The sequence below is a fragment of the Podarcis gaigeae genome (assembly GCF_964106915.1).
Source record: "Podarcis gaigeae genome assembly, chromosome: 8".
Lineage (NCBI taxonomy): Eukaryota > Metazoa > Chordata > Lepidosauria > Squamata > Lacertidae > Podarcis > Podarcis gaigeae.
This window is the reverse complement of record NC_139684.1, coordinates 76059677-76085623: the sequence shown is the minus strand read 5'-3', so window position 1 is coordinate 76085623 and position 25947 is coordinate 76059677. Positions and strand designations below refer to the sequence as shown.

The window sequence follows — 25947 nt, the reverse complement described above, 5'->3', positions numbered from 1 at the left end:
GATTTGGAGCCTGTGGTCCTCAAAATGCTGCTGGACTCCTTCTCCCATCAGAAATGATGGGAACTGCAGTTCCTGTACTGCAGGGGTTGGACTAGATGAGTCCCGCGGTCCCTTCCAACTCTTCAAATCTGTGATTCTGTGACATCTAGAGGGCCACAGGCTCTCCTCCCATAGTTTAGATGTTTGGGAAGCCCTTGAAAGCCAAACTGAGATCCTGGACTACCAATTCTCTGTGTCTGCAGATATTAATGATTGTTGAGCAGGTCTCCTGGGGAGGATGCAAATCAGCTCTGTGTTCCCTTGGAAATGTAAACATTTTCCACTGCAGACCCGTCTCCTTTCCCCTCGGACTTTGGACTTGTGCAGAACTCGAGAAAGCTGGACCAGGCAAAGGATGTTGTTTACCGAAGGGATATTTGCTTATTGATGAAAAGAGCCATGTCAGCATGTTAGGGTGGTTAGATGCAAAGGGGGGGGGGCAAGGCCCATGTATCTTTAATAGTCGTGTTAAAGAGAGAAATGCACCTATTAAAGGATGAGGAATACTTCCCTCTTTGTGTTTATGAGTCCATCTTATAGAATTTATATTTCTTTTGACCAAAAATGGTTGTTGCTCCACATTCAGAGGTATTTCGTGGTTTTAAAAATATTTATTTTATTTAATCAAGAATATATAATTTAATGATGCTCACAAATAAAGACTTAAAGAAAAACATCAACACAGTTGAATTAAAATTAAACAAACACACCCCAAAATAAAATGAATTACAATTTTTGGGTCATTTCTTTCACAATCCCTAGGGAAAATAATAATAGTTCCGCATTCAGAGGTGATTGTAAGGAGACTAAGAGTGCAAGCCTATGCACATTAATTCTGAAGGAAGTCTCATTGGGTTTGGTGCTACTTCCACCAGGGGATGAAGGGGGGGGGATTGCTTTGGTTCTCATTTTAATGAGGACCCACCAAATCCAACAATACGTGAATCAAAATGCACCTGTCCTTTGAAATTCACACTTTTCCTCACTTTGTGATGCAGTTCACCCACCAAAAAATGTTTACAAAAAGGTATATTGTGGGGAAATGTACATTAAACATCTGGGATTGGTGCCCTCTGTTCTTGTATCGTGTTGAAGATGCTCTTCTTAACTTGGGTAAAGAAGGTGTCTTGAGCCAAATGAGATCAGTAAAGAAATTTGTCCAGCAGGAGCCCAAGGAGACTTGGCAGTAGGATGGTGAAAACAGAACTAGTAGAGGTGGCAGAGGTGGAGGTGGTTGCAGGTTTAGTAGACTTGCTCAGGGACTTGTCAGAGGCTCGGTTGGTAGAGGTTTTAGAGGAGGATGAGGTGATGGAAGAGTTGGAGAAAGACAAGGTGGTGGGTGTTTTAGAGGAGGTTGGGGTGGTGGAAGAGTTGGAGGAAGACATGGTGGTGGGTATTTTAGAGGAGGTTGGGGTGGTGGAAGAGTTGGAGGAAGACAAGGTGGTGGGTATTTTAGAGGAGGTTGGGGTGGTGGAAGAGTTGGAGGAAGACAAGGTGGTGGGTGTTTTAGAGGAGGTTGGGGTGGTGGAAAAGTTGGAGGAGGACAAGGTGGTGGGTGTTTTAGAGGAGGTTGGGGGGGTGGAAGAGTTGGAGGAAGACAAGGTGGTGGGTGTTTTAGAGGAGGTTGGGGTGGTGGAAGAGTTGGAGGAAGACAAGGTGGTGGGTGTTTTAGAGGAGGTTGGGGTGGTGGAAGAGTTGGAGGAAGACAAGGTGGTGGAGGGTTTAGAGGAGGATGTGGGGATGTCCTGGCTGGCCCCTTCTTTAGGTTTCGCTATGTGGCTGCTGGTAATCATGTAAGTGACCTCTCCAAAGGTCAGCTTTGTGCCGCTGACAAGGTTGCTTGCTGTAGGGGTAGCACACCCTTCCCCAAAAAAGGACACAATTGTAGTACCTGCAAAAGGACAATAGGGGAAATAAATTATATCATCCCTGCTGTAAAGGAAATGGCCCGTTCTGATGAAGAAAAGCCTTGCATCTGGGTTGATTTGGGGATTATGAGGTTAACCTGTTAAACCTCACCTGTCCAGGAATCAAATTAGAAGATGGTAAAATCTTTGAGGAAGGTACGGGGTGGGATTTCAAATAGGCAATACCGGCAGTTGGGACTAAAGAGCTTATACTTCCTTGCTTTTGTCAACTGGGAACCAAGGGCATCATTAAAATGAAATGAATAGTAATAATCCGCAGTCATCATACTGGCCATCTCATGGATGCTTTAGCTGAGATTCCTGCATTGCAGGGGGTTGGACAAGATATCCCTTGGGGTCCCTTCCAACTCTATGATTCTACATTCTAATTTACCTGTTGTGATAACTCCAGTAATGGTAAGGCAATGGTCCTGGGATTTGGCGCATTTCATCGTGGTGGCATTGCAGGACTCAGAGCCGAAAACAAAGCACGTTGGGCACATCAGTTCACTGGGAGTGGTGTCTTCCTTTAGCGCTGCAGGAGTGATGAAATGAGTAAGTAAACAGAAAGAACATCTGCAGTGGCCGGCTCAGCAGTTGGCAAGCTGACTTGCTTCAGAAGTGCAAGTTGTAGCCTTCTCTAACTGGGCGCATCACAGACATTTCTCCAGAAAGACTCCCCAATTTTAGACCAGCTTAAAACATACAATGGTACCTCGGGTTAAGAACTTAATTCGTTTCAGAGGTCCATTCTTAACCTGAAACTGTTCTTAACCTGAGGTACCACTTTAGCTAATGGGGCCACCTGCTGCCACCACGCCGCCAGAGCACGATTTCTGTTCTCATCCTGAAGCAAAGTTCTTAACCCAAGGTACTATTTCTGGGTTAGCGGAGTCTGTAACCTGAAGCATCTGTAACCTGAAGCATCTGTAACCCAAGGTACTGTTGGTTTCTGCTTCCTTCACTGAGCAGCGAAGTGCTTGTCACAAGACAATGTTTACATTCCACAGTCAAGTGCTGTTGGGTTTTCTCACGGGAAAGGAGACTGGATGTGACGTACACTGGTTTCCTGTTTTTCACTGTTCTTTGCAGTTCAGTGTGTTGATTCTCTCCGTGCTTTAGAGGAGAGAGGATGCCTTTCTCTGCTCCGGCAGAGGGAAGATGTTTTTCTGTAAATTACCAGTTTTGAAGTGTAAATAAAGTAATATAGAGCATGTTGGCACGTACTTTTCATCATTCCGCTGTGCACTGGACACTGCTTATCTAACATTTGGTTCCGGGCCCAGAAAAATGCAGTGTTTTGAGAATGGACTCCAGAAGTCGGGCTCCTGGCAAAGGAACAAAGGAGCAAAGAATTGGAGTGCCGGCAAAGGATCGGAATGCAGAGGGCCGGATCGGACGATATCTCTGCGCGTCAAGATGATTTGATGAGGTATGTGCTACAGCTCCGGGCAGCCTGCCAGGTTCTAATTAATGGCTTTATGGCTGGACTTTGAACTTTTATAGCCGGTTTTGCCGTGGCACAGGCAAAAGGCTAGAAGGATAAATTTTTCCTATGCTGGGGGAAATCGAAAGTAAAGCAGCTGCAGCAGTGTCGCAGCATGAATTTAAGACAGCAGAGAGAACTTTCACTTTTGAACTTGCCTTTGGAATGCGGTTTGAAGCAGCTGCAGATAAGCAAAGCAGTTAAGCAGAAAGGCACAGGTTCACAGGCAGAGGCTGTTTTGAATTTGCTTTTGGATTGAAGCAGCTGTACACAGACGCAGCATGTATAAAGCAGCCTGATTTAAAGCAGCAAAGATGACGCTAAAGGCTAATGCCAAAGTCATGATGGCCCTTCAGGATGCTTGTGGGATTCCTAAGCTCAATAGGAAGAACTATGCGGACTGGGTTCTCTATGCAGAGGCTATTCTGCGGAAAGAGGGTCTGTTTAAAGTTATTACTGAGACCCCCCCAGCTCCAGTTACAGATGAATGGAAAGCTATGGATTCCAAGGCAAAGGGGAACTCTTACGTTGATAGTATCCCCAGAAGAGCTCTGTCTGTTGCGTGATAAGACCTCAGCCAGAGAAATTTGGGACGCTTTGAGAGAGGCTCACTTGAGGACAGAAGCTGGGTCCACAATGTTTTACTTTAACAAGCTGCATAATATGGCTCTTGCTGAAGGTGGAGATGTGCGTATACATCTGATGGAGATGCAGAATCTGAGACATGAGCTGCAACAGAGAGGACTCAACTTTCCAGAGGAAGTGTATTCCTTTATGATACTACAATCTTTGGGTTCAGGTTGGGAGTCTGTTGCGACTCAGATTGCTGTACAGCCAACTGCTCAGCTAACAGTGGACTATGTTACTGCCGTGATATTGAATGAAGCGGATCGCCGGGGTGCTAGCTGCATCAACAAGGGGGAGACTTCACAGTCGTCATCCCATAGTGCAGTGGAACCACCAGATGGCGCCAAAGCTTTGAAGGCAGTGAAATGCTACTCGTGTGGACGTCTAGGCCATATGAAGAGGGAATGCAGATATCCCAGGGCCAAGACAGAGCAGCGCAGCGAAAGCTCATCGCGTGGAAAAGGCCGAGGCAAAGGCAAAGGTCCGGTGTCCAGGACAACGCAGCACAAGGCAATGGTCTCACGCTTCACTCCAAAGGTTGCAGAGGTCCAGAAGACATCTAGATCTTTCTTCGTTGTTGATTCAGCGGCGACCCACCACATGTGCAACGATAAGCGACTGTTCGTGTCTTTTACACCGCAGGAAGGTGCGATTCACCAGGCGGATGACCACACAATCCCCAGTAAAGGCTACGGAACTGTTGTTCTTCACAGTTTGGACTTATCGATACAGGATGTGCTTTATGTGCCAGATGCCAAGCATAATCTGCTCAGCGTTGGACAGCTGAATGAGCGGAAAATTGACGTTTCCTTTAAGAACAAAAGGTGCATCATCACAAAGAAAAATGATTATGTATTGCATGCTGAATATGTTGATCGTTTGTATGTTTTGTATTTTGATGATGTTGTGCAGGATGACACTTGTTGCATTGCAGGTTCTAACAAAAGTTTGCATGCAGAATGTATTCACGATTTTCATCGAAAATTTGGTCATTTGCATTTTGAGGCAGTATCTAAAATGCCTGCCTTGGTTGAAGGTATGACTATTAAACCCTGCAGGTACCACATGAAGTGCAAGGCATGCGCAGCAAACAAAGTGAAAATGGCTGCGAAAGGTAAGGTGTCTAGTAGGCAAGCTACAGAACCATACCAGGTTGTTCATGCTGATTTGGTTGGACCACTAGCGCCCTCTTTGGGTGGAAACAGGTACTTCATGGTTCTCATTGATGCATTTTCCAGGTATATTTATGTGTACAATCTCAAGCAGAAATCAGAGGCTTTTCCTAGGTTCAAGGAATTCTGTGCTTGGTTGGAAAATGTGCATGATAAGAAGATAAAAATTCTTTTCACTGATCGCGGGGGAGAATTCACTTCTCAGCAGTTTGAAGCTTTTCTGACTGAGAAAGGAATTCAACACGATTTGTCTAGTCCTCGCTCGCCATGGCAGAATGGACTTGCGGAACGAGCAAATCAGACATTGCTTCAAGGGTTAAAAACCTTGCTGCATGATGCCAATCTTCCAGAGAGTTATTGGGCCGAAGCTCTCTCATGTTTCACTTACAGTTATAATCGCAGGTTATCTTCAGCGATTGGTTGTACCCCCTATGAGAAGATGTTTGGCAAGAAGCCATACATCAAACACATGAAAATTTTTGGTTCTGACATGTGGGTTCACTCACCACAAAACTCCAAGTTAGACAAGCGTGGATTGCATGGTATCTTTCTAGGTTATCAGAAAGGGTCTTACAGAATAATGATGACTGACTCTAAGACAATTAAGCTCACAAGAAGTGTTGAGTACAATGCCAAGTGGGGGGAGAATGTGGGAATTTTCCAATGTTATCCTGATGACAGTGATGAAACTGAGGATAGTCAAAAGCAACCGCAACAACCCACACCCACTGATGAAGGTTCTGAGTCTGAGTCTGAAACTGAATCGGGTGATTCAGAGGATTTCAAGAGTGCGAAAGCCTCTATGCGACCCTCTGAAAGCTCTGATCAAGAATTGGAGGAACCATTGTTCACAATAGGTCACTTTTCTCCTAAGAAGGAAGAGGAGAGTGTTGAAGACTTAAGGCTAATTCGCAGGTCACAGAGAGCCACAAAAGGCAGACCTCCAAAGAGATTTGCTGATGAGTTTGCTAAGATAGCAGTAACAGCTGTTAAAAGCTCCAAGAAGGTGTTTGAACCTTCAAGTTTCCAAGAAATCCAGGATTTGGATTCAAAGGAAGCTGAGCCATGGTTAAATGCCATGAAGGCTGAGCTTGATTCCTTGGAAAGGAACAAAACATGGGACCTTGTTCCAGTAGTTCCAGGAATGAAACTGCTTGGAAGCAAATGGGTCTTCAAAGCGAAGACTGATCAAAATGGCAAGATAGTCAGACACAAAGCCAGATTGGTAGCCAGAGGTTTTGCACAGGTACCAGGTGAAGACTATCACGAGACCTACTCACCCACCGTGAGGTATGAGAGCATTAGGCTTATGCTCAAGCTAGCTGCAGAAGAGAATCTACACATTAGTCACCATGATGTGAATACAGCTTTTCTGTACGGATCTCTAGATGAATCACTTTATATGCTTCCACCTGATGGCGTACAGGTAAAACAGGGATTTGTTTATGCTCTGAAGAAGTCCCTTTATGGTCTCAAACAAAGTGCACGGTGTTGGCACACAAAACTCACTGAAGTATTGTTTTCTCTAGGTTTTAAGCAAGGGAAAGCTGATCCATGTGTATTTGTCAAAGAGGAGGGGCAAAAGAAACTGTATTGTTTGTTTTATGTTGATGATCTTTTATTCTTTTGGAAGGATGTCACAATGTACAATAATGCCCTAGCTCAATTGAAAGAGCACTTTGACATGAAAGATCTTGGTGAGGTAAACAACTACCTATCTCTGGAAATAGAGAGAGATCAAGATGGTAATATTCTAGTACACCAGTCACGTAAAATTGCTGATGTGTTAAGCAAACTAAACCTGATGGATGCTAACCCTGTAGACACACCGATGACAACAGGTTATCAGGTAGATGACACTGGAGAAGCATTTTCTGATACTACACTGTACAGAAGTGTGCTAGGCAAGCTAAACTTCATTGCCAGATGTTCAAGACCTGACATTGCTGTTAGCTGTAATTTGCTAAGCAGACAAGTCAACAATCCTACTGTTAAGGATTGGAAAGCTCTGAAACGCATAGCACGGTATTTGAAAGGCACTATGCATTACAGACTGAGATTTAACAATCAGAAGTCTGGTGGTCTTGAGATATTTGCAGATGCAAGTTTTGGAAGTGACACTACAGACAGGAAAAGTACGTCTGGAGTTTGCTATAAGTACAATCAGGGTCTATTTGATTGGTCATGCAAGAAGCAAACAACAGTTAGCTTAAGTACTTGTGAAGCTGAACTGAATGCACTGTCTTATTCACTTAAGGATTGTGAATGGTTGTTACAATTGTGCAAAGACATAAAAATTCCTGTCAAATGTCCAATCCAGGTTTACCAGGACAACAAAGCATGTTTGGCTTTGCTGAATTCTGAAGGTTGTAAGCAAAGCACGAAGCACTTGCAACTGAAGTTGCAACATGCTAGGGAACGTATTCAAAAGGGACTCGTAACGGTGTCCTATATGCCAGGTAATGAAATTCCTGCTGATGTATTGTCCAAGATTGTATCAAGGGATCAACACTGTACCTATGTGCAGAAGTTGGGTTTGTACTGATATTGTACGAACACGCTGCCCAGTGATGTTCACAGAAAGGGGGAGGATGTTGGTTTCTGCTTCCTTCACTGAGCAGCGAAGTGCTTGTCACAAGACAATGTTTACATTCCACAGTCAAGTGCTGTTGGGTTTTCTCACGGGAAAGGAGACTGGATGTGACGTACACTGGTTTCCTGTTTTTCACTGTTCTTTGCAGTTCAGTGTGTTGATTCTCTCCGTGCTTTAGAGGAGAGAGGATGCCTTTCTCTGCTCCGGCAGAGGGAAGATGTTTTTCTGTAAATTACCAGTTTTGAAGTGTAAATAAAGTAATATAGAGCATGTTGGCACGTACTTTTCATCATTCCGCTGTGCACTGGACACTGCTTATCTAACAGGTACCACTGTATTCTGCCTTCCATGCTACTCGAGCATTGCAAAGTTTGGAGAGAGGCTTCCAACCAGTAAAGAACTCTAAGCCCTTTTGGCAGTTTGAGCAAAGCCAGGGCAATAGTTTTATTCACAATCAACAAGACAAAAAAGCTCTTGTGCTATATCCTTCATTTTCCTGACTTATTATATACATTGTTAATAATTTTCATAATGCCCTTCAACAAAAATTCCCAGGATATTTTGCATGAAAATACACCTATCCATTTCTGAGAGTCCTCCTTAGCCTTAATGAGTCCTGGACCCCACATACCTTCAGGGATAACAGCATTGCAGTTGTCCTCGTGGCAGCATATGGTTTTAGTGTTCCAGGAAAATTGTTTCCCCGCTGTGATGAACATCTCCTCCTCTTTGCACGCCAAAGGGGTCTGGCTGCTCCAACAGCTACTGAATATACCTGGTGTTGCACTGGAGTCTTCACCTTCAAAAAAGTAGAAATCAGAAAGGAGTTAGAGACATCAGAATAACAACAACATGTGTTAAAACCAATGGCTAAGCAATATCACCTGTCCATTAAAGCAGAGAAGAAAAACATTTTCCAGCCTGAGAGCCGCATTGCATCATGGGCTGGCTTCCAGTAGCTAGTGGGGCAGGGGCAAAAGTGGGTGAAGCTACAGCATTCTTCCCTTTGTACGCTCAACTGCATTCCAGTCTTGCAAAAGTCAGGGGTTTCTACACAGACCTCACTGCCTCCAGGCAAGCAAAGAGGTATTATCGCTGGCCAAGGACACTTCCAAGTGGGCAAAAGCACTCAAAGACACTGGCAGAGGAAGAGGAGTGCAAGGGGAGCGCACCGCCCCCGGCAGTGCAATCCCGGCAGGGTGCCATCACAGCTGCCCACCCCCCACCCATGCTGGGTGCCACACCCCTGCAGGTGGCATGCCCCACCCCCAGGACACGAGCCAGCCCTCTCCTCACCTGCTCTCCACTCCCCGGTGCCAGAGCATGAAGCTCAGCCACTGCTCATAATTGGAACACAGCCAGTGAAGAGTGGGGCCCATGGAAAGAGGGGGGACCTGGGAAAGGGCAGCTGAGCCAAGTGAGAGCCCCAAGGGGTGGGTAAAAAAGGCTGGAGGGCTGCATTGGGGCCCTGGACCTGAGGTTTCCCCACCTCTGCATTAAAGCATGCTTTCAAGAAGCCCCATGGGTCAGGCTTCCTGTTTCCGGCGGTGGGAAATGGTTGACTCCCATGAGACCGGACCCCGACCGTGCCAATAATTCAGGGCTGATATGGGGGTAATTAGCCCTGGCAGCCTCCCCAGGGCAGGGGAGGACTGTCTCAAAGACCCGCAGTTTGTCTGAGATTGCCGGTGTGCATTAAGATGCACCCAGCAGGACACTGGGTCAACAAGCACGACAACGGTTGGCACTCTCCGATGCCACTCCCATCTAGCCTGTCACATCTGTTTGGGATAGTATCAGACGTGGTCTGATTCGGAAAAGCTGAAGGAAAAAACCTGCAGAAAATACAGTCTCTGGCGTATGAGCTCAGACTTCAAAGTGATTTTCAGCACGGTGTGTGGAATGTGGAGGCGATTGGTATGCTTTCTTTTTCCTCTTTAAGATCAACAATTGGTTTTTCATGCCAACCCTCGTTAGGAACTTAAATTGCTTTTTAAGTGCAGATGGACTTTTATTTATAATTGGGACTCACACACAGCTCTTTTTAAGACTTGAAAGAAGAAGAAAGGATAAGATGGCGCTTGCTTACTACACAGTTTTAGAATTTGTCTCCGATTAAGATAAACAGGAATTAATTGCCGGCTGACAACAACGATTTGAGATAACATTTTGGATAACATACAATGCAGCTGTTTCTGAAGGATTTATTTTTTTCATTTTGAGCAAGGGAAAAGGCTAAATGGATGTCTAGCGGCCCCCCCTCTAGGGCCCGGAGGGGGGGTTGAGTGGTTTCCAGGAAGGCTGATCGATAGCCAAATGATTGATATATACATATGCAACAAAATGAACAGACTGCTTAAAAACAATTCAACACTTGATAACAGCCGGACAGGAAAGATTAATGATTTGGGAGCTGCCAAGATATCAAATTCAAAGAACTGGACAAAAGCCTGGACTGGATGGGGTCAGCTGAAGCGGCACAGGGGGGGGGAGCAGTGGAAGAGAACATAATATAAACAAGTCCGCACTCGGAAGTGGAAAGTTTATTCGTGTTTTTTGATGTGTGGAAGATCGCAGAGCCAGAGGCAAAGAAGTTTGGATATGGAAATATGGAAAGATCGTGAGAGGCAGGACTAAGAATTCAGAGTTGCTTTGAAGTTCAGGCCATGGGAAGCCATAAAACAAGAATCAAATTTGGAAGACAATTGGGTTTTTTTAATTCTAGGGGGGGTGGATTATGAATTGAATGTTAATTGGATGTTCTTATTGGAAAATTAATAAACACTCTAACAAGAAGAAGAAGAAGAAGAAGAAGAAGAAGAAGAAGAAGAAGAAGAAGAAGAAGAAGAAGAAGAAGAAGAAGCAGCAGCAGCAGCAGCAGCAGCAGCAGCCCCATGGTCAAGCACGGATGCATTTACACTTCTGGTCAGCAGTGATTCTTAGTATAAGGGCAGTAGTGCTCCTGTGTCAAGGAGCTGTCAAGGAGCCAGGTCAACCACAGGGCAGGCACACACACAGCAGGCACAGAAGGCAATTAGCCAATTTTTGACTCCTCTCTATCTGAGTCTGTGACGCTCAGCCTCTATCCCTCCTTCTCCTGACCCTTCTCCTGACCCCTCAGACACCCTTCTCCCAGCACCTCCCAGCTCAACCCTTCTGCAAACTGCTTTTCCGTGTCCCACCACCAGGATCCAGAATCTTAAGTTGGCATCTTCTGTGCACTTGGTGGGAGGCTCTTGAGTGGGCAGCTCCCACCACTATTCCTCATCCAGCCAGTGCCTGATATCCTGTTACAATCTGTAATACGCTGTCAAGTTTGCACCATTCAAATGGAGAGCTTGGTATTGGATATGTGATTCAATATCATGAAAATCTTGGCTGTGTTCTCCCACCACCACATTGTTTAAAACCTACGTTTCCAGCAAGCTTTCGGTTAGTGTTATCTGGAAATGCCCTCAGAGGTGCGTTCACCTACCAGTTTTAATGTTCCCTGTCACAGCGATGCACGCTCCTTCTTTGTCGGCTGTGCAAGTTGTTCCACTTGTGCAGTTTGTACATTCGCAACTCAGGGATTTTGCTGAGGGGGAAATAATAATATCAATAACAGTAAATGACAACAACCACTACAATTATGGCGGTAGCAACAACCTGATCTGTTATTTCTTTTGTTTATATTTTACTTTCTGAACTCGACCTTTCCTCCAAGGAATTCAGGGGGATGTGCTGGAGAAACTGCTGTTTCATACCATGACAACCTAGGCCACAATTCCTCCACACATTTAAAACACTGTGGTGCCACTTTAAGCAGTCATGGCTTCCCCCAAAGAATTCTGGGAGTTGCGATTCGTTAAGGGTGCTGAGAGTTGTTAGCAGGCCCTTGTTCCACTCCCACAGCTGCAGTTCCCAGAGTTCCCTGGGATTGATTGTTAAACCACTGTATGAATAGCAGCCATCTAGCTCTGGGAACTGGAGCTCTATGAGTGAAATAGGGGCCTTCTAACAACTCTCAGTAGCCTTCATGAACTACAGCTCCCACAATCCTTTGTGGGAAGCCATGACCTGCAGCTCCCCAGCACTACAGGATTATCACCCTTGGTGTACGTGGGTTTCCCCTCTCCAGTTACTTTTATTCTCACAACAGCTCGGTGAGGTATGTCAGTCTATTAGGGGGTAAGAGAGCCGAAAATATTGCCAATATTCTTCACATCTGGCAACCAATGCACCCCTTTGGTATCAGATAGTACATGGGTAGATGAGTCTAAAAAGACCGGGGCACAAATTTTCACAGCCCCCTAGCAACTATGGTGGCTCATTTACTAGATGTGATGTATTTAGTGTTAATTTAGTGTTTACTTGATTCTGACCAAACGAAGCCTCCTAATGTATATTTTGCTCTAGGAGGCTTAGTTTCATCAGAATCAAGCATATACTTCCAGAGTTAATAGTAAATGCATTACTCCTGGTAAATGAGCTACCATAGCCATGAAAATTTGTGCCCCATGCCTTTTGGACTCGTCTCCCCATGTACTACAGTGGTACCTCAGGTTACATACGCTTCAGGATACATACACTTCAGGTTACAGAGCTGGGGTGAGAGGACTCTGAGCTGCCTGCTCTGACAGAGGCTAGTTATACAACTCAACTCACCTGAAGCTATCAGGGCAGCAAAAAGGTAGAGAAGAAAGAGCTTCATGGTTCTGGGAACTGAGGAGGTCTGGTTTGAATGGAGGGGAGGCTGCAGGACCAAAATGATGAGTGATTAAAACAGCAAGCTGGAAACAACATGAGGACAACCTAACAAAACAGAGTTTGGAGGTATAGCCAGGCAAATGGAGCTGTAGTGTGTCATGTAGCAGGGAGTGCCAATGGCTGGAGCTGCTGGGAGTTGGAGACCAGCAATATCTGGAGGGCTGCAGATTACCCCTCTCTATTTGGGGCAGAATTTGTTTTTCACCCCCTTGATCTCTCCACTTTAAAGGTCTACTACACAGGTGGGGGACCTCTGTTCCTGCAAATGTTGCTGAACTGCAACTCCCACCAGCCCCAGCAAGCATGGCCAGTGTTCAGCGTTGATGAGATTTGTAGTTGAGCAACATCTGCTAGGCCAAATCTTCCCCACACCTGCTGGGGATGTGCAGATCAGAGCATTCCCAATTCTGCTGCTCTAGGCTTCCGTTGCAAAGTCCCATCAATGTGATGAAGAAACGGACCAACATTATCCCCATAACAGAGGATGCCTGTGAAACCTTAACACCTGGACAAATAAGCCTTCTTTTCATGTATGCTGGTTGAGCTGGACATCTCTTAGAGGAACACCCTCTCTCATCTGTCTTCTGTTCCCCCACCCACTGGGTGAAAGCAAAAAAAATCCTTCCAGTAGCACCTTAAAGACCACCTAAGTTAGTTCTTGGTATGAGCTTTCGTGTGCATGCACACTTCTTCAGATACACACTTCAGTGTATCTGAAGAAGTGTGCATGCACATGAAAGCTCATACCAAGAACTAACTTAGTTGGTCTTTAAGGTGCTACTGGAAGGATTTTTTTTTGTTTTGACTATGGCAGACCAACACGGCCACCTATCTGTAACTGGGTGAAAGCAGCTACCCATGGATTGCAAGAGCCTTTGTAACATTAATACTTGCATTATCACAAGCCACCAGTCTCTATATTGTCTACAGAAAAGCAATGAGGCTTCAAGGATTCAGGCAATTTTAAAGGGAATTTTGAGGCTCCTTCAGCCTTCCACAGCCACACCTTATCTGATAAACTTCAAGAGGAAAGTGTTAAGCAAAGGAACAACGTCATTGTGCTCCTTAAACAAACATTCTCAAATGAAGTGGGACAAGAAGAAAACCAGAAGTGGATCTGCGTGGATCTGTGTGTGTGTGGAGAGAGGGAGAGGTTTGTGGGCTCAGCAATAATGGTGAAAACATGGCTCTGGGGCAACCAGCTGCTGAATACTAAGTGTGTAAGGAGACAGGACACTGTTCAGCAATGAGCTAGATGGGTCAATGGTCTGACATGAGGAAAAGTAGCTTCCTAAGGCTTGGAGTAAGAGTAGTCAAGCCTACCTTGCGTTACCTCTAGGGATTGGGGGGAAATTTGATTTAGTCTGCATTTCCAGGCAAGCTTGCTTGATTTGCACTTTGAAAAGCAATCACCCACCCAAAACACAACCATCCTTTGAAATTCACACTTGTCTGAATTTTGTGATGCAATTTTCCAGCCAAATATTTTGCACATAAATGCATATACTAGGGTAAAGAGTGTGTGAAAATGCATCTGTTCGTGAAAATAACATACAAAAATGCATTTTAGGGAAGTCCCCATTTACACAAGTTCAATAAGTGTGCACATTTCACTGAACCCAGAAACGTCACAAAAAGGAATGGAACGGGGGGGGGAGGGGGAGCAGGCTTTCTTCAGTGGTGTTTCAAATATACATGATTTCACTTAAACAAACAGTGACTTGGAATGCAACCCATATGTACATTGGGAGTTGCCTGTATATTATGGGAAATTGCTTTGCAGAATTGTGTACGTCACGCAAAATTGCATAGAAACGTGTGTATCAGGCAAAAGTCACACCCAAATGCTGATAACTCTTCAGGAGAGAAAAGTTGGAAATGAGAAACTGAAACTGAAATTGGCAGATTGGCCCATCCCAAATTACCTGCTCTCTGCGGTTTGCATGACAATAGCTCAGGCAGCAATCCCATTTGGTCCCACCCAAAAGAATATCTGGGCAAGGTCAGTGACAAAGGGCTGTCCTGCCCTCTTCGCTAAACAATTTGGGGCAGGACCCCATGGCGTGTGCTGCGAGGGGTGTGTATGCAAGGAGAATGTGCCTTGTGTGAACACACAGCACCTGGGAACAAGAGGAGGGTCACACCCTCATAGCAAATACATCTCTCTGGGAGAGGGTGGTTTGGGGAACATTTTGGCTGAAAACCATGTAACGGAGATGGCAGGAATGGATGGAGCAGCAGGCCAAGGGGAAAGGAAGATATTCAAGGCTGCCACAGCTGATCATCTGAATTGAGGGAGAGAAGTGAGGTTGGAGGGGAGAAAGTGAGTGGAGTGAGGTGGCAAATGGTACTGCAATGTTGGCATTTGAGCCTTTATTGGGAAATGTATCTCTGCAATGTTGATAAATTGACACAGAGCTCACTTTCATGGAAACCAGTTTGCTGCATTTCAGGTTGGGCCCCGGATAAGGAAACTTTGACAAGGAAGAGGAGGTTATCCAAACAAAGAAATTATCAGACCCACAGGGTGGCTGCAGGGCCAGCGGTACACCCCAGATGTTTAGCTCATGCCCATGATGCTGCTTTGCACTCCACCCCTGAAATCCCCCAAGCTTTGCAAAACACCTTCTGCCACCATGGGGCATCACAGCACTTAATGTTTATCAGATGTTCTGCATTTTAAAAGATCAGTGGAGTCTTCGCCAAAATGTTTCCGTGTTGTGGGTGTGGGGAATCTTTGGCCTTCCAGATGTTGCTAACTCCCCATCATCTGTGGCCATTGGTCATGCTTGCTGGGGCTGGTAAGAGTTGTACTTCAGCACATCTGGAAGGCCAAAGGTTCCCCGCACCTGCAGCTTTCATTCTGGAGTGGTTAAGTCCTCGGTTACTATGGGCAGGTTTTTTTTACGCCATGTCAGATCATCTATCTAGCTCAGGATCGACTACATGGACTGGCAGCTGCTCTTGAAGGTTTTAGAAAGAAGGCCTTCCCAGCTGAACCCAGAGATGCTGAGGAATGGATCTGGGACCTTACGCATGCAAAGAAAAAATAACTCTAATATTTTATGGGGGAAATTAATTTTACATCACAGTTGCATTTACTTTCACTTTTTGAAGGATCTGATAAGTCTGTAAAGACAAGGGATCTCTTGATATTTGTGCCTGCTGCAACAACGCTATTCGTTGCCCAGATGTGTCAGAGAGTAGACCTGTGATGTAAAAATGTGTGCAGTTTGGCTATACCTGTAATGTAACATGCAATGTAATGGTGCTGAATGGAAAGCAAAAGAAAGCAGATGCCTTTTATGCCACCTGCTGGCAGTTTATTTCCTATGCTAGGGAAAAGGATCTGTGAAATAGGTTTTCGGCTGCATCGCTACATATCTGGATGTTGTGACCGGTGGATGGACGATTCCATACAACCTTGATAAAAGATATTATAAACACTGGTGATGTTGGGGGCAGAGGGAAGGGGGTGGCGGGATTATGTTTAGTTTGCTAGTTGTATTTTGATGTGCAGCTATTAGAACCAACCCAAATACTTACAAAATAATAAAATAATGATAATTTCAGTGGGGAGGGGACCCTGTAGCACTAGAGAAGGCATCCAACTTTAGTTGTTTTAAAGGACGATTAGATAAATGAATGGAGGGTGACTCTCAATGCTGCTCATCATGATGGCTACATTATCCCCCTGATCTGAGGCAACACACCTCTCAATACCAGCCACTGGGGATCCTGAGTGTGAGAGCACTATTTTATAGGTTGTTCACTGCTGTGAGGACAGAATCAGGGCCATATTAAGACTTTTAGAGGCCTGAAGCACTGAAAAGATTTTGGTGTTCCCCAGTGTTGTTTTTCTAGAAAAAGAGGTGCTGGAACTCATCATGAATACATTCCTTGTTCTCTTATAATGGCAATGGCACCCACCTGAGAGGTGATGAAACTAAGTTCTGGTTGGTGCTCCCCCATAAAAACAATACTAAGCTGATTGATTGATTGATTGATTGATTGATTGATTTGCAGATGAGAAGATTAGAGCAGGGGTGTTACGATTATGCTTAGCTGTCTAGTTATATTTTGTTACATGTCTATGAAAACCAATAAAATTAAGTATTATTATTATTATTATTATTATTATTATTATTATTATTATTATTACTTCAGTGTGGAGGGGGTGCTGTGAGTGCCAGGGGAGACCACCAACTTGAAAAGCTTTAAAAGGGATAGAGAAACCAATGACTGATGACCATCAATGGCTACTATTCATGAAGGCTACATTGCCTCCAGTATCCAAAGCCACAGGTTCGTGGGATAGTTCAGTTGGAAGAGCATGAGACTCTTAATTTCAGGATCATTGATTCGAGCCCCAAACTGGGTAAAATATTCCTGCATTGTAGGGGGTTGTACTAGATGGCCCTTGTGGTCCCTTCCAACTCTACAAATTCTCTGATTCTGTGCAGGTCTTCTCAAGACCAGTCCCTGGGGATCATGAGTAGGTGAGTGAGCTAGATGGAATATTGGATGGAGCTAGATGGAGAAGTCTAAGGCAACTTCCTATATCCCTTTCGAACAGAGCAAACTGCTGGTATGTGGCATGGCATGCTAAATGTAAAAAGGAGCGATGTCCTTGAGGTATACAAAACACAATTCTCTCCCTGTGGTTTCACCACCTTGCACATTTTTCAGGATCTGAAAGAAGAGGATGGGGCTGTTCCCTATGATGTCTTACCCCTCCCCCTTTCAAAAAGTTGACAAAACAACTGAGTGCGTATGAAGAAAGCACATTTGGAGTCAGTGGACCAGCAGCATTTAGAGTGAGTGGGCCAGTGCTGTTGTTTTTCCTCTGTGCCCATAAAGACAGCTTGCCTACCACTCCTGATCATCCCCAGCCATGTAGGGCTCTGGGTATGTGCTGTGTACATTCTAGGATTTGGCAAGATCAGTGGCCTGGCAACGAACCACAGAAATGACATGTGCACCCTAGAATGTTCCCTGGAATCTGCTGTTCCCTGTAAGCAGAAGTGCCAAGCTGTTCAGGGATGCCACAGAACAGCTTCATGCTGACCTTCCCAAATATCTGCTCTTTGCCATTGAAGCCTTATGCAATCACCCCTTCCCAAGAACCAGCATGTCCTGGATGTAAGGCGGACTAAAATCCCTAGCAAAGCATCCCTCCCTTACCTGGTTTTCTTTCCCTTGCTTTGTTGGCAGGATATATTTATGCAGAGGCACCAGCTGAGAGGCGTTAGGTTGGTGGTGTGAGATATATATACTCTCCGGCAAAAGGTGAGTAAGTAGCCCTATCAGTGGGCAGGGAGAAGATATGAAAAGAAAAGGCAGTTTCGAGGAGGGCGTTTTAAGGTGGAGAGAAATATGTGATAAAGAAGGAAACAGGGAGGTGTGACTAAGAAGGAAAGAGGGCCAACATGTGCAGTTGTGTCTTGTGGGGGAATCTGTGGATCCAATTGTGCCATGGAATTTTTTGTTTGTTTGTTTATTCAGGACTGTTTTCCTCCAGTCACCAGAAGGAAGCAAATGGCTGCCCTGACAAGAAGCGTTTCTAAGGGTGAGCATGAAGTAAGTACAGGTGAATAAGTCCGTTTTGGTTTCTCTCTGTTTCTCATTTCCCCCCAATTAAATTCTCCACATTTGCACAAGGGATTGGCAAAGTAGGTAGGAAAAGGCAGTGTTGACAAACCACGCAAGCAGTGGTGACAACCCCTAGTACTCAGTATTTCTGTAACACACGCCATACGTAGAAACTTCCTGTCTCCGAATGGCAATGGCCAACTTTTGCACATCATGCATTCAAACCATGGTTTGAATCAGATGAGCAAATAAGCAGGTTCCTGGTCCAAGGATCAAGACTGCTGTACTTCTCCCCTGTTCTTGCTGCTGTCCTTCCCTGGGGAAAGCCATGATTTGGCTTAACAGTACATCTGGACCTGGCCTTGTGGTTTGTCTCACTCCAGAGAAACCATGAGTTGCAATCAAGAGTTATTCTTGTTTGGCAAAGCTATTGCCTCATGCGCCTCAGCTGTCAGGCCTAATGCACAAGCTGAATGAATGTGCAACCGAGGACAAGCCTGTAAATTTTACCTCTGTCCAGCGGTATTTCTGTCTTGCAAATACCCTTCTCTGTCCTCCATCCACACAGACATGAGTCAGAGTTCAAGGACGCATATCAGCCAGGCAAAAGTAACCTAAGAGGCTTCAGAAGGCCACATTTTGACCCCAGGCCTGAGGTTCTGCACCCCTGGTCGGACTTTCAAGCTCTATCCATCAGAACTTCGCAAACCAGATTTGGGCACAGTGTCCACTCAGGGCTGCAGCTTGCTCTCAAAAGCCACAGGTGAAATGGTGCACATCTCTGATGCTTATTGTCATTATCATTTGATGTATTTAAGCCGCTCGCTGCAAAAAATGTTTCTAAGCGACTTCCAAGAAAATTCAGGGCCAAAACCAATGACCCTTAAAACAGACCAAGCAGAAGAGTGAAACTTCAGTCACAAGAAACATGGAGCAGCGAATGGCCAGTTTTTGTGGGTTTCATCTTAATCTTTGAAATCAATGCTCAGAATTTCAAATGAAAGAATAAAAGGGTACAGAAAGCTGAGCTAGATCAGATGACAAGCAAGGCTTATAATAGCCCACAAGTGAATTGTACGTTCTACAACAATTTAAGTAAAGGTGTAACAGGATCAAGCATTTAGGCTTACCTAAGCTTAATCATGAAAAGTGAAAAAATGTGCCCGGTGCAAAAATGTGCCCGGCACACACACCCTGTCACCGCCACCTTCTGGACAGAGCTGCTACAGCCAGAGCTCAGTCGAATGCCAGGTGTTGGCAACAGGGAGGGGGTTACAAATCAAATAAAATGCCCAGGGACTCTGCTGAACCGATTTCTTTGTTGCCCTCCCTGCTCATATGTTACCCTCCATCTCCAGCAAGGTGCCTAAAATTTGGGAGGCAGAGAAAGGGAAGGAGGAAAGTTAAGGCTGGCTGCCACCGGGCACCCAAGTGGCAAGCCTCTGTGGATGGCTCATGAAAGCCTGTCTAGGGACCTGGAACGCCCGCTTGCTTTGGTCCCGTGGTGGCGCAGCACCTTAAGACTTTGATGATGGCTCCGCTGTCAGACACTGGGCAGGAGGGCAGGGGGTTGGGGTGGAGAGCCACCCACAGCAGAAGAGACCACCACAGCACTCCAGCCGACGGGCGGGCTTTTCCCTGGACTCAACTCTCAGGCCCCGGACTCTCAGCCTGGTGTCCCTGAGAACCTGCCGCCTGGGTGCCCTGCACCCTAGTGCATATGGGTAAGACGGCCCTAATAATTATGGGAAAGTCTTGAGTAGCAGATCAGATGTAACTTCCTAACTGTAAAGCAGGTGTGAGGAAGCTCTGGCCATTCAGGTTGTTGCTGAACTACATCTCTGAGCATCCCTGGACACTGGCCATTCTTACTGGATGGAGCTGATGGGAATTGTAGTTCGGAGCCAAAGGTTCTCCATGCCTGCTTTAAAGCAATGTAAACTGGGGTAGCAATTTGAGGGGGGCATTCTTTTTCATGCTACTTTATTCAAAGAATTCACAGCATAGGGAATGACAAAGAATCACAGTGACCCTGCAAAAAGTGGAGAAAGTTGCTTCCGCTTGCTCCTTTCAGGCACTGTTGGTGGCTGGGGATGGGCTGCACTTGATTTTCTTCAGGAGGAAGTCCATGGCTCCAGTAACGAGGTACGTCTGCACAGGCAAATTGCAGGCAGTTGCTGAGGCACAGCCTGAAGCTATAAAGGGAAGAGCGGCAGCATCTCCTGAAGGCAGAGAATAGAGATGGAGACAAAAGTTGATTCAGTTCCCATTAAAAGGTCAGCCCTGACACATACCTTCCAAAACAAAAGGGTGTAATAATAATAATAATAATAATAATAATAATAATAATAATAATAATATATTTCTATGCCACCCATCTGACTGGGTCACCCCAGCCACTCTGGGCAGCTTCCAACACAATTTTAGGCAAATAGTTGTTTATCTGTTTGATATCTGACGGGAGGGCATTCCATAGGGCAGCCGCCACTACCGAGAAGGCCCTTTGCCTGGCTCCCTGTAGAAGAATGTGTTCTGGGAAGGAGAAGGAAGAAGAATGACTGGGGTCCGTCTTGGGCAGGCTGCTGCAATGGGTGTGGGGGACCAGCCGCTTTTGAAATAACCATGCTGTAAGATATGGACTTCCTGCTTAGGGAAGTTTTTAATGTTTTATGTTTTATTGTATTTTTAATACTTTGCTGGAAGCTGCCCAGAGTGGCTGGGGGAACACAGCCAGATGGACAGGGTATAAATAATAATAATTATTATTACTCCATGCAGACTGAAGGTGTAAATAGGTGAATAAGGCATGTTTTTTGAAGCCATGACAGTCTCTGCAGGGTCCCAGTTCTCCAAAGGAGCATGGACTATGGGTGAGTGCCTGGTATCTCTTGGAATCTTGCTGCAGCTTGGCAGAGAGTACAATATCAATTCTATTAGTGTTTAACTACATTTTTATAATTGACGTTTTATGTTTTTAGCTTGTTCAAATTTTTTCTGCGAAAGTCTTGAGTCCTGGACTAGGAAAAGGGAATATTATTAGTATTAGTATTAATCATATTATTCCAAACAGACCAAAATGAGAAGGGGTGGACTTTCCTGCAGCAGCCGTTAGAAAGGGATGGTCCTTTGATTCTCTTCACTGACAAAATAGGTGAAAGAAATTTGCTTCTCCAAAGGTAGGGAGCAGCTCAGTTATGAGACTTAGTGCTTGAATTCTCCAGGGAAGTAGATGCAAGACGTCCGTCTTTTGCAATACTAGAGAACACTGGTGCTCTGGGACCCAACAGGAGCTTAAAGTGAGCCCTACCTGCAGTTAGCTCCCCGGCCGCAGAGATGCAATTATTTTCATCTCCTGTGCAACTCAGAGTCCCGGGTTCTTCTAAGAGGTTAGAGCCAAGTACAAAACTAGTGGGACAATTCACTCCATTCTTGGTGAGGTTCTTGGGTGGTACTGGAGGGACGCAGGAAAGAGAGAAAGCAGACCGCGTTAATAAAACAGTAATTGTCAAAGAGGGTACAATTGGGAATAAATAAATGAATCCCAAGTTCTTGGAAGCCCAAAGCACTCAGAAAGAAGCAGCTGTGGATGCCAAGGGGTGGGTAAAACCTCTGGCCTGCCAGCCAATTGTGGCCCAATTCAATTCCCATATTCAGTAGTAACCTCATCCATATGCCCAACATTTCTCGATCTATTGGACCACCCCCGTGTGTGTGTGTGTGTGTGTGTGTGTGTGTCTACATTATCACTAGAAAGCATTCCAGACCCCCCTTCTCCCAGAACCTGGTGAGCCTTCAAATTAGGAGAGCAAAGGGCTCAGAAGCAAAGGGCCCTCGGTGCCATCCGTGGAAGGAATGACCAATGAGGAAGTGGAAGAGATGGGAAGGGGAGATTTACTGGCAGAAATGCCATTATTCCTAGAGGCAGCATTTCTAAGCATCTCTCTGTGACTATTGAACAAAACGCAGTTGGTAAGAACTTTCCCTTGTCTTGTCCATTCCTGGCAACCTGCCGTGGGGGTTGGTTCCTCTGCTGCCTGACACCCAGGCCATTAGCTTAAGTTTGTGACATTGTAAGGGTCGGAGAGCGACATCAAGCCTTTGATTGTCTTGAGCCACCGTACAGGCACTTGGCATACAAAGGCAAGGGAGAAGCTGTTGAAATAAATCATTAGCCATCAGGGATCATTAACCCCCTTTGCCATTGAGAGCCATTCAATGGGAAACTAGCAACAGGTCCTTTTGTTGTGGGCTGTGGCAAAGGGCTGGTGCTGTGAGAGCAAACAGAGAAGCATGTCAGACCATGGGGCCATCTAGGCCAGTATTGTCTACACTACTGGCAGCAGCTCTCCAAGGTCTCAGACAGAGGCCTTTCCCAGTCTTGCCTGGGCATGCTGGGGACTGAACCTCAGACCTTGTTCATACAATGGCAGTCCTAATGTCCTTGGCTAACTGTCCCTGCTCCCAAAGCAAACTTATCAAGGTCTGGACCTCCCTTCACATACATTCAAGGGGAGTATTATTGCAGTTTTCTGTCGTGCAGCATTTGGAAACGGTCCTCGTAAAATACCCTCCAGCCACAGTAACAGAGACGGCTTCATTGCAAAGCTGAGAATCCTGCTGGCAGCCCCTGGATATTCCTGTGGCAGCGATTCCCACTGTTTAAAAAACAAAACAAAACAGAGGGGAATCATAATGGAGTTGGGGAACGTGCCTACAAGGTGGTACCTGCCTGAGGAAAAGGACAAGATGTCACCGCTGCCACCCATTGCTGAAGACAATTTGGATGGAGCAGAATTGCACACATAAAAATGGAGGAAAATCACAAAGGGGTGAGGGGACCCGTCTGCAAGGCAGACATTTTCCTGCCTATATTTTGATAGGAAAATACATTTTCCAACAATTTTGGGTTAGGGTTTCTTTAAAATAATAATAATAATAATAATAATAATAATAATAATAATAATAATAATAATAATAATAATTTGCAGAGAGACACAGAAATGAGACAGAACAGACTTCTGTAAACGCATTCGTGAAAACAGGCTGATTCACCCACCCCTGTTCTTTGTGAGTACCTGCCTGACTTCAGGAGTTAAGAGAGCGTGAAACAGAGACTCCTTTAAAAGCCTCATGTGCCCAACTGCAGGACTGGGCCTGGTAGTTCAGTTTTCAATGGTTCAGACTGGTCCTGGAAGCTTCTCCTGCAAATGTAGCCCAGAAGTGAGCGGGCTACAGGTGCAAGCACAAGGGAAATACGCATATACCTACCCATGTTATTCTCCTGGGCCACTGTTATGCAGATGGCTTCTGACTCTGGAATTGAACAGGTACCAGTACTGCATGCTGGGCTTTCAGTACAGACACAATTTAGGGAGTTTGCTAGCAGAAAAAGAAAATAGGGATGGAGAGGAGGAGAGAAAGCAACATTGTTTCATTATTTCATTTCATAAATTTTAAAGTATGCTTTTAATATTGAATAATAATAATAATAATAATAATAATAATAATAATAATAATTTATTATTTATACCCCGCCCATCTAGCTGGTTTCCTCAGCCACTCTGGGTGGCTCCCAACAGATTAAAAAATACACTAAAACATCAAACATTAAAAATTTCCCTAAACAGGGCTGCCTTCTGATATCTTCTAAAAGTCAGATAGTTGTTTATTTCCTTGACATCCAAAGGGAGGGTGTTCCACAGGGCGGTTGCCACTACTGAGAAGGCCCTCTGCCTGGTTCCCTGTGACCTCACTTCTCGCAGTGAGGGAACTGCCAAAAGGCCCTTGGAGCTGGACCTCAGAGTCCGGGCTGAACGGTGGAGGTGGAGACGCTCCTTCAGGTATACTGGACCGAGACCGTTTAGGGCTTTAAAGATCAGCACCAACACCTTGCTTGGAAACGTACCGGGAGCCAATTTAGGTCTTTCAGGACCGGTGTTATATGGTCTTGGCGGCTGCTTCCAGGCACCAGTCTAGCTGCTGCATTCAAATAATTCCAGGTGAGATGCATGGATTCGTTCCTGCTCACATCCTCCTCACAGAACTTCTCAGTTGCTGTGGGAAACTGGCAAGCGCTCCCCACCACCCCTCCCTGCGGCTTCCAGCAGCCAGCATTCGGAAGCATTACTGCATCTGACCACAAGAACAGGGCAAAGCCATCGTGGGCAGTGGCCATTGATAGCCTTGTCCTCTGTGATTTTGTCTAATCCTCTTTTAATGCCATCTAAGTGGCCATCAGGGACGCAGGTGGCGCTGTGGGTTAAAGCCTCAGCGCCTAGGACTTGCCGATCGAAAGGTCGGCGGTTCGAATCCCTGCGGCGGGGTGCGCTCCCGCTGCTTGGTCCCAGCGCCTGCCAACCTAGCAGTTCGAAAGCACCTCCGGGTGCAAGTAGATAAATAGGGACCGCTTACCAGCGGGAAGGTAAACGGCGTTTCCGTGTGCGGCTCTGGCTCGCCAGAGCAGCGATGTCACGCTGGCCACGTGACCCGGAAGTGTCTCCGGACAGCGCTGGCCCCTGGCCTCTTGAGTGAGATGGGCGCACAACCCCAGAGTCTGTCAAGACTGGCCCGTACGGGCAGGGGTACCTTTACCTTTACCTTTTAAGTGGCCATCACTGCCTCCTGTGGGAGCGAGTTCCATAGTTTAATGATGAGCTTCGTGAAGAAGCATCCTGTTGGTCTCACCTGTAGCTACAAGGGCAGCAGAAAGGTGGAGGAGAAACAGCTTCATGTCTCTGGGAACCGGAAATGTCTGGCTTGAACAATGGCCAAACACCAGGGTCAGGTGGTTTCTGCAGCCGCAGGACAGAAAATGTAAAGGACAGGTTAAGCCAGCGAGAGAGAATCAGGCCAGCATAGAAGGACAACGGTGTTCAAAGGAATGTCAGGCGAGAATGGGAAAAACCTCATTCTAATACCTTGGAGGTTTCCACCACCTTGTGGCTCAAATCCTGAGGAATGATATGAGCCCACTCGGCATATTCATTAACACAACTGATTAACGTTTAATCTGGAGTGTGGCTTGCCTGTTCAGTGTGCATAGGAAACATCAACAATTGATCTGAGAAAACTTGGTATACTTGTTTGCATAACATTATTCTTGTTTATAAAACCCAATTGAAAAAAGAAAAATGAAAAACAATTGATATGGCTTTTTGGCATTCCCTGTTTAGGGAAGTTTTTAATGTTTGAAGTTTTATTCTGTTTTTAGTGTTCTGTTGGGAGCTGCCCAGACTGGCTGGGGAAACCCAGACAGATGGGTGGGGTATAAATAATGAAAGTATTATTATTATTATTATTATTATTATTATTATTATTATTATTACCATTTTCCTAATATGGATGCAAATGGAAGTTTATTCTGTGTCTCACATGCCTACTGTTCCCTTCGCCTGTGACATGTGCTCTCAGAAGCCTGTCCCTTCTTTGGCTATGTACACACCTTGCGGTTTGTTAAGGGTGCTGGGATCTGTAGCTGTGAGAATTCTTCTGAGAAATGAATGTGCTTTAAATGGTTGGTGTCCTTGCAGCTTCCCCTTGAACCCTCTGCCTGCTTCCTGTCTGTCTCTTGTGTGTTTTTCTTTCACTCTCACTGTGAGTTTGTCTGTGTTTTCTGCTATGCTGGTCGCACTGACTGGCTTAAGCAATCATCTCTCTTTCTCTCCACTTTGGTGATTCCAAGCTGTAAATTGAGACCAAGAGCATTGACTGAGTTCCTCATTTTTGCAATTCAGATCAGAGTGCTCTGCCAGGAATCGACTGGTCAGCTTGGGCAGCTGCCCA

At 45.5% G+C, this 25947-nt stretch overlaps 3 protein-coding genes across 3 annotated transcripts in view; 1 reads left to right on the top strand and 2 right to left on the bottom strand.

Moving 5' to 3' along the window:
- The window catches only part of LOC310851730 (phospholipase A2 inhibitor 25 kDa subunit-like), a 1159037-nt gene that overhangs the window by 504355 nt on the left and 628735 nt on the right, over positions 1–25947 (top strand). The gene's annotated exons all lie outside the window — the stretch shown is intronic.
- Positions 611–17812, bottom strand: LOC310851555 (uncharacterized protein). The gene is made up of 6 exons (XM_083754095.1): positions 17758–17812; positions 12472–12559; positions 11300–11401; positions 8456–8623; positions 2341–2481; positions 611–1930 (listed from the first exon to the last, which is right to left on the bottom strand). Exons 2-6 carry the CDS (start codon positions 12515–12517, stop codon positions 1182–1184), a joined length of 1206 nt encoding a protein of 401 aa, XP_083610221.1. The 5' UTR covers positions 12518–12559; positions 17758–17812; the 3' UTR covers positions 611–1181.
- On the bottom strand, positions 20119–24992 carry LOC310851720 (protein RoBo-1-like). Its single transcript, XM_083754383.1, has 5 exons — positions 24850–24992; positions 23434–23544; positions 22668–22820; positions 21473–21616; positions 20119–20387 (listed from the first exon to the last, which is right to left on the bottom strand). The coding sequence occupies exons 1-5, from the start codon at positions 24893–24895 to the stop codon at positions 20236–20238; spliced, it is 606 nt and encodes a 201-aa protein (XP_083610509.1). The 5' UTR covers positions 24896–24992; the 3' UTR covers positions 20119–20235.